Here is a 12,523-nt window from a genome sequence, read left to right as displayed (position 1 = left end):
GCCTAGCCCTGGCCCCCCAGAGAACCCACCAGCCCCAAAGTCACACTCCCTGCCCCAAGGCAGGGCACTACCCAGACCCAACTCTTACACTCCCAAGAAGGACTGATGTCAGACAAGCAAATTCACCACGACTGCACCAAGAAATAAGGAAAAAAAACCCCCAAAAACAATAAAATAAGCCCCTACTTAAATGCTGGTTTGCCTGCATTTTACAGTATCCCTTGCATGCCACAAAGGGCTCAGGCTATTTCCATGTTCAGTTTTGTTGCTGCTGTTCTTATAAAAACACATTGTTCTTTCCCTGTGACATTTCTTCATATCTTTGAAAGAATGCTTTCTTCTACCACAAAATATTTGGCTTGAATCCTCCAGTGAGGAGGAGCCAAGGGTATGGCTCATGTTTTAAAAACAAAAGTAATATTACCCTAAACATAAAACAAATGAGTGCAACTGTAACAGTAGATGGAGATAGAGCTCCTAGCACAACCTATGAATAATTCCAAGTCCTATTAGAAGTAACACTGCTTTCTGAATTTCCCTGGAAAACAGCATGTCATGATTAGGTTCCAGCTTGACTGAAATGCAAAACACCACTTTTTTCAAAGAGAGAGCTGAACAAAAGACAATATGCAGTGCAACAACTTAGATTGCAAAGTATATCCACTTACAACTGAAATTGTGGAAGACAATGTGTGCACACACCAGAACAGAGATATTAAAAGAGGGCTCTTACCTCCATCCCCAGATCCTGAGCCAGCATCTGAGAAAAGAACAGAAAGGAATTGATATTCATGTGCTCCAGTATGTGCTGGGAGCATGCAAAGCAAGGCTTCAGTGAAGTGTTCTACAGTGCAGCTCGCCTTTGATGGCATCCCTGGGTAAATTATAGAGATCTAATCTGAATGTAATTCACTCAAGCCATCTTTCTCATGTCTCTGTTTTATTTTTTTCCTTTAAAGTCTCTCTATCAGATGAAAATAATGTAAGCCACAGAACGCTGCAATGTCCTTAGGAGTCCCTACCTCGTTTTGTTGTACTTAGAGCAGTAAATCTTTGCTCCCAGCAGTAGCACAAAGTTACTCCAATTGGTCGCTGCTAATCCTCACCAAGGTGAAATTTTAAAGCCCATTTGTAAATTTGTATCATTATCTTTAGGAAACAGGACATCTCATCAGATTCTAACTAGCTGGAATAAACCATTAAATTACTATTATTCAAAGCCTTCAGGTAAATTAGTACAATGCCATTTTCCTCAAGGTTGTTGCTGAGTTTCAAGACTGAGTGCTTTCTTTTTCCTCTGCTCGACATTTTGTTGGCTGGAATGATGAGCCACAAATTTAGAAAGTGCAACATCACAAAATTGCCAAGCCCAGAGCTTCAGTAAGAAACTTTCTAAGCAAGGCAGAGCACGGAAATGCACACACACAGGGCTACCAAAAATAATGCCTAAGAGGAGTTTCTTCTGCAGGGAAGGGAGGGAGGCTGCCATCCTATCCTCCCCTTGGTGGAGCAGTTATGCATTGGTCAGCATCAAGATTAACAGAAAGAGTTTGGAAGCTGTGCTTAGGGATGGAAGTACCCTGAGAACTGTTAGATCTCATTTACTGACGGCAAGGTCTGGTGGACCTCAACTTGCACATGCCATCACTGCTCAAAACTAAGAAAGAAAAGGAAAATCTTTGCTAAATAATTGGTTGCAAGAGTTGCTTCAAGTGGTAGGTTTAGCAAGGCTGCAAAGGACAGCTGCAAAAGGTGGCTGAGAAAGGGAACAGAAATAACAGTGTTTTCCCAGTGACCATGTCCTGAATTCTCCTGGTCTGATCCTTTCTCCTGGTGCTCTTTCCCAAATGAGCTACTGAGGAAAGAGGGAAGGAAGGTCTGCACTACAGTGCCCCCATGGCCCTGGGAAGCTTTGCTTTTCCAGCTGTGCCAGATGTGCCCAGCACAGAAAAAGAAACGAGCATCTGCTGTCAGCTGCCTGCCACAGTGAGCTGCCATGGTATGTGGCTCTCTGCAGAAAAGGACCTCGTGTCCCTCCTCCTGCCTTCTCCCAGAAGCCCAGGACTCTGCTGGGGTTCTTCAGCACCCTCTCTCTCTGCCCCATCCCATAGAGAAAACCTAAAAAAAATGGCTGTTCCCTTCTCCACTGAGCTCCTCCTTGGGAAAAGGAAAAAGAGGCCAAAGACCTTGAGCAAGACTTCAGGAAAATATTTTTTTATTTCCTTCTCTGTTTCTGAAATCCACAACGTGTTTCAAAGAGAACGCTGCCAACACAGTCATTGCCAGCAGGCAAATAAGTTTCAGAAAAGGTGTAGCAATGTGCTGAAATTATCTCTTTAATCAAAAAGTTTGAACCAAAAAGACCAGTTGCTGTGCTGAGAGAATTTCCTAAGTTGAACAAATCCTACACCACAGTAGGTTTTGTCAGCCCGAGCTCCATTTAATACCAATTTATGGACAAAAAAATTGCAGCATATGTTTTTTTCTTCTTGAAAATTGTCAGGTAACAGCTTCAGAGAGGAACAACATTTCCAGAGAAAGGAGTTTATTTTCTCTCAGGTGTATGAAACATGAAATTACAGCACTGAAAAAAGTTTGTCTAATGTACTTTTTATTGACTCCTCCATCCTCAGCCAAGAAAAAATTCTGCTTTAAGTTTAAAGAACTCTCTCAAGAACAAAGGCTTACTCCTGCTCTTTTCAAGGTAACTTCACTGCCCACCTCTAACAGATACCGAGCACGAAAGGAAAACATCAAGAACTGCTGCACACAAGCAACTGGGTTTTCCTGGCAGATTTTGCTCATTCACCTTTCTAGCTGTTTTCATGCAAGCTGAGACATAAACAGCTCACGAGGCTCAGAGTTGAGCAGAGCTGTCTCACACACCAGTCAGCTTGCTCAAGCCCAGAACAAAACACCTGTGGCACAGACCTGCTCATGATGTGTGCTTTGGACTAAATCTAATTTCTGGTATGAATTGGCAGGACTCATTACAGCCAGTGCTCTGGTGAATCATACCAGCTGGGGATCTGGCCCTACAAGGATAAGGAAAAAAACCTAAGGAACTGGATTGCAGGCAATCATGGTGCAGCTCTCTCTCTCCAGATTATGGAGAGGTTTGTGGTAATCCAGATGCCCATTTATCAGACATCTGCTCACTTAATCTGCTACCAGCTCACTTCAGAAGTGCAGGCAGGGCACAGGATGATCAGGAGCACAAGACACAAATTAAAAACCAAATCTACTTCTGTGCTGAACTCTTCCAAACAGCGCCAGGGGTACAGTGGGTCAGGGACTGTGAGCCTGTAGGAAAGTACTTAAAAGGGAAGGATGGCAGCGACTTCTCCACAAAAGTTAACCAGCAATGAACTCAAAGCAAGAATGCAAATGGTTTTTGCCATCCCCAGGCCATTTTCCTGGGGTGAGTTATACCTACCAGTGGCACAGGATCCCTCGGACACCAGCAGGATTTCACTCTGCTGCTTGCAGGCAGCCTGTTTCAAGTAGCACTCGTTCTGGTAGGTGTCACCATTGGAGCCACACACGGGCACGTAGTCATTGTTACACTGGGGGGAGGGACAGAGAGCAGCAGCGTTAGTCACACCAGCACAGGGGACACTGCACCCCTTGGGGTGCCCCCACACACACACCCTGCTCCCTGCCAGCTTAAAAACCCTGGGAAAACCACAGGGAGGGGGACACTGACGTTCCTCCCTCACCTTTACAGCTACTGGGGAGAGGGAGGGGTATTTTTAAAGTGAAAAATCAGATTTGAAGAGATTAGAGGAAAGGTAATCTGAGTGGGCAAAGTGTTCAGTGAGTGCCCCAAGAGGTCTCTGACTGCCAGCAGGAGCAGGGGGCATTCCCAGGGAAGGAATAAGGCAAAGGACTCCTCACATCTGCAGTCACAGCTCCTGTGCTACCATTGGAAGGCTCCAGACAAACAGTAATCAACAGGCTCTCTCTTCCCTGCTCCTGCACACACAGCCTGCAGTGCTACAGAGGTCTGCACACACCAGTGTGTGTCCAGCTGCTGGAGTACTGACTGGCAGAGGGGAATGATTCCTGAGACACCAACCATCTAAGCCCATCCCTCTCTCTGCACTGACATTTCTGCAGCTGGGATGCTCCATCAAGGTCCAAGCTCTCCCCACGGTGGCCAGTGGGCAGGAGCAGCAGCACTGCAGCCAGCTCAGCCAGGGCAGGAGTGTCTCCCACCACACACCCCTGCTTGGGCTCAAACTCCTGCTGAGCTCTGCCTGATTTCCTCTCCCACTGGAAGACAGTTTTGCCCCTTCTCCTTCGTTTAAAAAAGATAATCATTTCATTTTAGACTGAAAATTGGGCAACCTACAGGGTGCAGTTATCACAAGATAATCATGCTTGGAGGCTTAGAAATACTTGGATGTGCCCAGAACATGGCAATTACACCAGGGACATTATTATCTCGTGATTACCCTACTCCTGGTATGCCTCATTGTTTAATTAGAACAAATGGAATGATCACAATTATTATTTACAAATGCTCACCTCTGCCTAAATCCAAGTAAAAATCTAGAAGAAATCATACATCCTGTTTAGCTGTATCATGCCATTATGCATCTGAGGTGTGTTTGTTGGGCACAATGTAACACACAGAACTGAAATATCAGGGATATTAACATCAAAAATGCTTTAAACTGAATGACTACAGAAGTGATTAACACAAACAATTGCATAGATTGCATTAATTGCAGGCCTCCACACAGAGCAGCTGCCAAGAAATTATTCATAGTTGGTCAGAGTGACATTTTGATTGGGCCAAAACAAATGACATTTTCCTTTTGCATTGTATTCTCTTCAATCTTCCCAAGACGCTGCCCACCCCCAGCACCCTCTTCCTGCAGCACAAGGAAGGAAAACAGCAGCCACAACAGCAGAAATCCTCTCCTTCTGCTCCTCACAAAGGGCTCCTCCATGCAGAGATTTTAAACTGTTGATTAAAAATGTTTCTAGGCTATTTTCACCATTATGTCCCAAATCTGAGCAACGTTTCAAGCATAAAATGCCAACTTCATCCAGAAGCTCAGCAGCAATTGCTAGAGGCTGATCTGGAATACATAACCAGGACAATTAACACAATCGTGCATGTTTTTTAAAGCATGAAGCATCAAATCATGCTTGCTCTAGGTGTAATATCTGCTTGTCACCCAAGGATTTGGGAGGAATTTGGCCTGGAGTATCTCAGCAGGCTTTCTCACATGTAGAAACAAGGTTGGATTCTTTGCCTAAGAAGCACAGAGGCAACTTTTCTGCCTGAGAAGCACAGAGGCAACTCCTCTGCTGCTCTCACCCAGGGCAAGGGATGATCTTTGACACGGACTCAGCTGCAGATTTGAAAGGCCAGACAGCCCCACAGAAATGGTGAAATCCCAATTTTTCACAGAAATGGTGAAATCCCAATCCACACAGAGCAGTGCTACGAGCTAGGCTGGAACTTCTTCCAAAGGCTGGCCAATTTTAAAATGCATTTGAGAGACATCAGGATCCCAGGAAGTATTAGCAGTCCACTCTTCCCACCAGAACCTTTGGAAAACTAGGATTCAGAGGGGAAAGGCAGGAGCCATAAGGAGCAAAGGGAGGGTATCACCCATATGGATCCTGCCTTGGCTTTGAGCTGGAAACTGTAAGGGAAGTTACCCAGGAAAGAAAGCAAGCCCAGCAATGAGAGGGCTGTGATGTTGGTCACCAGGTGGTTCCTAACCCACTACAGCCAGACTCCTGTGTTTGCCCAGGCTGAGTCCTGCTCTCACAGCTCATCACAGTCACAAACACCTCCTGCTCGTGCTGGAGAATGTCACGTGCTGCATGTCAGCCTAGTGACATCTTTTTGTCACTGGTGTAGGGCTCACTAGACCAGGCCCTACACGTAGGAATGATTGCTCATCCCCCCAAGGAAATTGAGCAAGGCCTCAGGGAAATCCATGTTAAAACACCCACTGAACCAGCAGCACAGTGCCATGCTGTTCACCTCTCTCTCACACGTGCCAGTTTTTAAAACACAGCTGTAGAGCAGGGAAATGGACTCATGCAATTCCATCAAGTGCCAGTCAAAGGCTCCTCAGCACCTGCAGCCTCGAGTGCCCACTGTCACAGCCAGGGACAAACCATCTTTGGGAGCCTTTGGATCGCTGCTGTGCACTGAAAGTGGGTGGTTTGTTTCCCAAAGATAATTGTAACCTGTATAACTCCTCCTCCTCCTGGTAACACTGTTAAAAGCTTGACCTCCTCCTACTTCCGTGGATCAACTACTCCCAAAATGCCACCCACATCTTGAACCAAGCAGCAGAAAGATATATTCTGGAAATATAACAAGGCTGGAGGTTGGACAGGTGATGTCCAACAGGTCATCAGGACAGGTGATGTTGCAGCTCCACAAACACTGAAGCACGTGGAAGACTCAAATGCATGAAAACAGGACTCCTTCCTCCCATAAAAACCAGTGACTGTCCACAGGCTTGGTGGCTCAAGAGGAAAGACACTGATGGAAACACCTGGCACATTTCTTGATATGTTCATGAAATGTCAGAGGGAAGAGCCCAGCTGCCAGACCTATGGCTTTGGGCAAACAGCTACAGACCCCAGCAAGCCAGGTCTCCAGCCCCTTGCCTGCTGGCAGAGCTCTACACCCCCTCTGTTGGACCCACTGAGTGTGAGGGAGGGAAGGGCTGGTGGTTTCCCACATGCTCAGCCTTCCTGCAGGAGCCAGAACAGTCCCAGAGCCTTCCCTCCCTGCCAGCACCAAAGTCTGGGCTTGTCCTGCACTGGGGACATCTGCATATCCTGATCAGAGTGGGACAGGATGTTTTTCAATAAAATACATGTCTCACTGAGAGCTGTCACAGCAGACTGTGACAAGAGAACGAGCCAATATGAGCCCTCTCTCAGCACCTGCCTGCTGGCTCTCCAGGGCTGGAAGCCTAACTTGGGTGTTCCAGAGCAGTCTGATCATATTCAAACTTTCAAATAAAAATAAATTAATTTTAACTCCACTTGGGCAGACATGAAGCATCTGTAATTCTGGTTTGAACAAACCCCCAAACAAAGACTGCAGAAGCCCTGCTCTCCACTTCCATGTTCTCAGCCCCTCAAGACACAGGCTAGTCAGCCCAGAGCTTTTCATCAGTACTGAGGCAAAATGAGCTCTCTATCCTTGTCTATTCTGCCAAATATCTGAAGGAGACACAAAGCACAGTTATAGTGATGAGGAGTCTGCTGTTGATTTGCTCACTATCACCACAGAGAGCTGTCACTGAAATGGGAGCCCTGAATTCTGATGGGGGTCCCCGTTACTCGTGACAGAAGTTACCTGGCCATCTTTCTCTGTCTCACTTCCCAGTCTTACACACCACACTAGAAATTATTTCTCTGCTCCAGTGGCATATCTTTTTGGCTTGTCACAGTGTCCAGTGATGTTACAAGAGCAGCTGACATCCCTCCAAGCTCTGTCTGTCTCAAAGCACTCGTGTTTGAGTACAGAAGCCCCCGGCACCAGGGCGCCCTTGGCAGCGCTGGCACAGCATCAGCCACAGGTAATTTGCCCTCCAAGGTCACAGTCAGCCCTGCAGCTCCACAGAGAGCTCTGAGGGCTTGCAGGGCCTGATCCAAAGGCCACAGAGACCAAAGACTGCTGTTGATTTCAACCCATTTCCTAGTGATCGGCCCACAGTTGCCCAACTCATTATTTTGATCTTATTTACATATTCATATACCAATTGCCTGATTTCCTTTAATCTGTTTCAACTGCCCCCGAGAGAACTGCTAAACTCAGCATACTTAGACTGTTCACCTCTCAAAGAGGGGACCACAGAGCCTGGAGAGGTTTACCTAGCTCCATTTACCCCAAATGCTATGCCAATGCCCACCAGGCATTAGCCCCCTGCCTTGGGAAAGCAGGGCTCCCAATGCCTTCTTCCTTGCCAATGGCAACATCTGAGTTTGCACCCTCCAGGCTATGAGTTCACTGCTTTGTTCCAGATGGCAACACCAAACTGGGAGCAAAGACAAGACCCAAGCATTCTCAGTGGCTGCTCTAAGTTCCTGAGACTCACAGCACAACATCTGCCCTGGCTTACCATCAGGCTATGGGACAAGTCACAGACATTTCACTGCCTCACAGCTTTTTCTTAGAAAGATAAAACAGACCAGACCATAACCCTTGTATCACTGCATATGCTGAGCCAAGGGAAATGCTCAAAACTGCATTCTCACGCTGAATTTTTGATTGCATGCAAACTCCAAACGGAATAAAAGACTCCCACAGTCAATATGAATTCCCTTCCAACATGAGAAACACAAGCATTTAAGAACTGCTGTCTTGCTCTCATTAGAGAAAATTCCTTCCTTGTTTCAAATGAAGGAACTTATCACTTGGGTTTTATCTCCAAAGGCACGTTTGTCTCTAGAAATATAAATGATACTTGCAATGCTTTAACATCTATCAAAGCTGGATATTAACACAGCCATTACAGATGTGCCCAGTCTTGAGCTGTTCACTATTTGGCCTGCAAACACTCAAATCGGCATTGTAAGTTTCACAACTTCACCAATCCACATTAAAATGCAGAAAAACATTGGTGCATAAACACACGGACAACTCTGTGCTGGTCCATGCTTTAAACTCCTTTAATTTGTGCAGTTTCTATTCAGGTCATTATTTAAAGACCAGCTGTTCTGCGAGTTAGCTAAAACATTAAATGGAATCCTTCATAATGAAATCATCTGACTTTGAGAAGGGCTGAGGTTTAGATGTAGCTGAGAGAGGAAGAGAGAAGAAATAGAAGGAAAACCCCTTACTACTCAGTAATAGCTCTCCTAAAACTATATAAAACCTAAAGGAAGTTCATCATTTTGGAACAGAGGGATTGCTCCTTAATCTGATCAGCTGGGCAGATAAACAGGCAGAAGCATTGTCACTATGCAGCCCTTCCTGAAAATATTGCATAAGCACATTACAGATCCATTTCTTTAACTAGATCAGAACTCCGAATACAATAAGCCATGATCTGTATCAGAAATGAATTTAGAAAGGACTCTAAATCCTCGTTAAAAGGGCAGGGATGGAAAATCAGAAATGCACAACCTGAAAGTGCAGACCCAAAGGGACATTTAAAGCCACAGCATCTACATTTTCCCAGAGAAACTTATGTCTTCTTGACACCAGTTGGTTCTCCTGCCAGCTTTTATACACACTGCCAGGCTTGCCCTCTAACTTCTCTGCACATAGAGAAATAAATTGCCCTCTGCACATAGAGAAATAAATTGCCAAGTGATAGGTTATAAAGGCAGTTCCTTGATTTGTATTCTCATTAGTGAATTGGAGAACGAAATATCAATCTTCTTACCTTGAACTGACAGACACAAGTCACACTGTCTCCAATCCTTAAACACTCCCCATCAAATTTACAGGTATTGGTGTCGCAGAGAAAGAGATCATTTTCTCTGTCATCGTAACCTCAAATGTAAAGAGAGGAAAAAAAAAAAGTCAGCTTTGGTCTAGCAAGAGGAACAAAACGGGGTGATTGCATTCTAGTGCACACAGCACAATAACCTTGTTGATGAAATTGACAGAGTCCAGATTTCCTTTTGTCCTTCCCTGTCCTCAGCTTCTCACTTTTCCTCGTTTCTCCCTCGGTGTTTCTCTCAGTTCTTATTCCCCACTACCTCACACACTTTTTGTTCCATTTCACAGACTCGGTTTCCTCAAAAGTCACCCGGTAATTATGCTATTTCATGGCTCCGGGTTGGAAATGTCATCAACTTACCCCCATCCCATCACAAATCTGTTGGACAAAAGTCCAAATCGGAATTTCTCCAGCCCATGACACAACAAAGCCCCCAATAATAAAGACAAACAGGCTGTGTGTTTTCTGTGATGGTCTGCCTGATCCCAATGAAGATTGATGACCTCTAAGTTAACAGGAGAAGTGCCAGGTTCCCCACGAGCCGCTGAGTGAACCGAGCTCTTTGCCTTCATATTCTCCAGGAAAAACCAACAGATCTGACTGAACATTCAGTTCACGAATACAAGCATGAATTTCAGATCTCGCTAGCTGACTTCCCACTCCAACAGCGAGTGGCGAGATACTAAGCAAAACAGCTATATCAGACTCCAAACCTATTAAGATCTGAATCCATTGATTTTTTTTAAAACCATCCGAGCGCTCTTAACCGTATCGCTATATGTTTAAAACGAAGAGCTCACAGCGCAAATTCCTCCGATCTAACACGTCATGTGCGATCCACGCAGTACCCCAAATAACGCTCTTCCCCTTAGGAGGCTACCACAGTCTAATTCCCGAATTATTTTAGGCATCGGAAAAGGACCGGCTGCTGACCTGCATAGGAAACCCGTTACAAAGGTCAGCCCGACTTTAAGACACGGGCAGCGGCTTCCCGGTGTGGCGACGCCGGTACCCCGATCCGCTCTCCGTTCGGTGCGCTCGGCGGCAGCCGCCCGCAGGATGCGCACACGCGGCCCCGTCTCCCGCAGCCGCCCGCCGAGTGCCCCGTTCCAGCGCGGAGCCGCTCAGCGGGGCCGGGGCTCTCTCTGCCCGGGGAGCCTCCCGCACCGGCGGAGGGCGCGGCTGCCGCGCCCGGCACCGCGGAGCAGGAGGCAAGCGGGGCCCCGGGGGCTGCGGTCGCACCGGGAACGGCGGCGAGCCCCGACGCCCGGGACTTTTACCCTCCGCTCTTCCCGTGCATTCAACGGGACGCGGCATCACCCTCTGAAGTTGCCTCTCCGGGCTCGTCCGCGCAACTCCGAGCGCCCGGCGGGGCACGGCGGGGCCGGGCGCGGGGCGCTCCGGTGCTTACCGGAGCAGTTCCAGCCGGTGGGCGTCTGGCAGTCGCTTAAGGAGGTAGGGAAGGCCGCCAGCTTGTCGGGGCGGGCGAGGACGAGCAGCACGGCGGGCAGCAGCAGCCAGCAGCAGCAGTCGCAGAGCGTCCAGCCGCCGCCGCCGCACTGCCGGGGCGGGGAGGGCTCCCAGGGCACCATGACTTCCTAACTCAACTCTCCGGCAGCGGCGTGCCCCCCGGGCGGCGCGGCGGGCGGCAGGGACGGGCGGCGGGGCCGCTGAGCATCCCGGGGCCCCGGCCGGCGGCGGCAGCGGGTCGGCGAGCGGCGGCCGGGCGCTACGCTGGGGCGAGCGGCGGAGCCCGGCGGGGCGGCGCGGGGGTGCGGGCGGCGGCGGGGCGGGGAGCAGCTGCCATAGGGGCCGGGCGGCGGGGAGCGGGGGGAGGGCGCGGAGGGGCCGCCGCCGCGCAGCCGCCGCCGCCGCCGCCTGCCCCGCTCTGCCGCCCGCATCCCTCTGCGCGGGGGAAGCAGCAGGTCCCGGCCCGCCGCGTCACGTGCGCCGCCGCGCCGCCCCCATTGGCCGAGCGGGATGCGGGGCCCGGCGGGCGGGGCCGGCGGAGCCGCTGCGCCCCGCGGCAGCGCCCGGGGCAGGGCCGGGCCAGGCGGCGGCGGCGCGGGGACGGCGCGAGGACGGCGGGGCCGCGGGCGGCGCTCCGCACCCCTGCTCCCGGGGGCGCCGTCCCGCCGGCTGCAGGGATGCGCCGGCCCCGACGGGGCGCGGGCCGGGCAGCGCCGTGCCTCTCCGCGCCCCGACATGTGCGCGCAGCACCCCGGCCGGCGCCGAGCCGCAGGTGGCAAGCGCGCCCGCGGGCAGGGACATCCGTGGCACCCTCCTCGCACACACACCGCACTCGCCCGGGCGCTGTTGAAGTTGCCAACCGCGCGCCCGGGTGCCGGTGTTTAACCACGCGCGGCTGCGACGTTAGGAAAATAAAACACCGTCACGGCTGTAGGGTCTGGAGCGGGCACGGGGCCGGAGAGGTGACGAGGGGAAGAAACGAGCACTGCGGGGAAAGCAGGGAGAAGAGAGGAGAGAGGGAAGATCTTGCCCAGCCTCGGCAGGCAGCGGCCAAGGTCTTCTCGGGCTGCGGCACATCCCACTATCCCCGCTACGGAGCCGGAGGAAAATGCACCATCACTCTAGCACAGAGAGCTGCTCTGGCCCCCACACCTAAGGCACGCTGGCGGAGCGCAGCCCCGGAGCAGCATCCCGCCGCCTCCAGCCGGCGATGTGCCACGGGGCTGCGGGAGCCGCCTCCCTCGCTGCGCCCTGCACCGCGGATCCTCCTCCCTCCTCCCATCTGGGGCGTCAGTTTTAGCAGCCGGTTGCCAGGACGGTCGGGGGGACTCCGCTCGCTCTCCCGGCGGCGGGAGCCCGGCAGCGGTGTTCCCCACACCCTCCCCCCGCGGCCGGTGCTGGGAGCCGCCGGCCCCCGCCGCAGGGCTCGGGGCGGTCCAACTTCGCCCTCTCCTCCGCGCATCTCCGGGCTCGGCGCCCGGGCGCAGCGAAGCCGGCAGACACCCGCCAGGTAAATCGGACCCTGGCTCCCGAGCGGCGCTTAACGTGCGGCCGTGCTGCCGGCAGGATGGAGCGGCCGGCGGCTTGGGCGACAAGGACGCCTTAGACTG

General features: G+C 50.8%; 1 protein-coding gene across 1 annotated transcript in view; it reads right to left on the bottom strand.

Annotated features, from left to right (window-relative positions):
• Window positions 1–11,052, bottom strand: part of TMEFF2 (transmembrane protein with EGF like and two follistatin like domains 2) — a 130,891-nt gene extending 119,839 nt beyond the window's left edge. Inside the window, exons 1-4 of the mRNA XM_030241541.2 lie at window positions 10,855–11,052; window positions 9,384–9,493; window positions 3,437–3,566; window positions 734–760 (exon numbers count right to left, since the gene is read on the bottom strand). Of these exons, the coding sequence (XP_030097401.1) occupies window positions 734–760; window positions 3,437–3,566; window positions 9,384–9,493; window positions 10,855–11,035 (448 nt within the window). The 5' untranslated portion in view covers window positions 11,036–11,052. The remainder of the gene's footprint in view (window positions 1–733; window positions 761–3,436; window positions 3,567–9,383; window positions 9,494–10,854) is intronic.
• Between the last annotated feature and the right edge of the window lie 1,471 nt (window positions 11,053–12,523).

The sequence above is a fragment of the Serinus canaria genome, chromosome 7 (genome assembly GCF_022539315.1).
Source record: "Serinus canaria isolate serCan28SL12 chromosome 7, serCan2020, whole genome shotgun sequence".
NCBI lineage: Eukaryota > Metazoa > Chordata > Aves > Passeriformes > Fringillidae > Serinus > Serinus canaria.
This window is presented reverse-complemented; position numbering and strand designations above follow the sequence as displayed.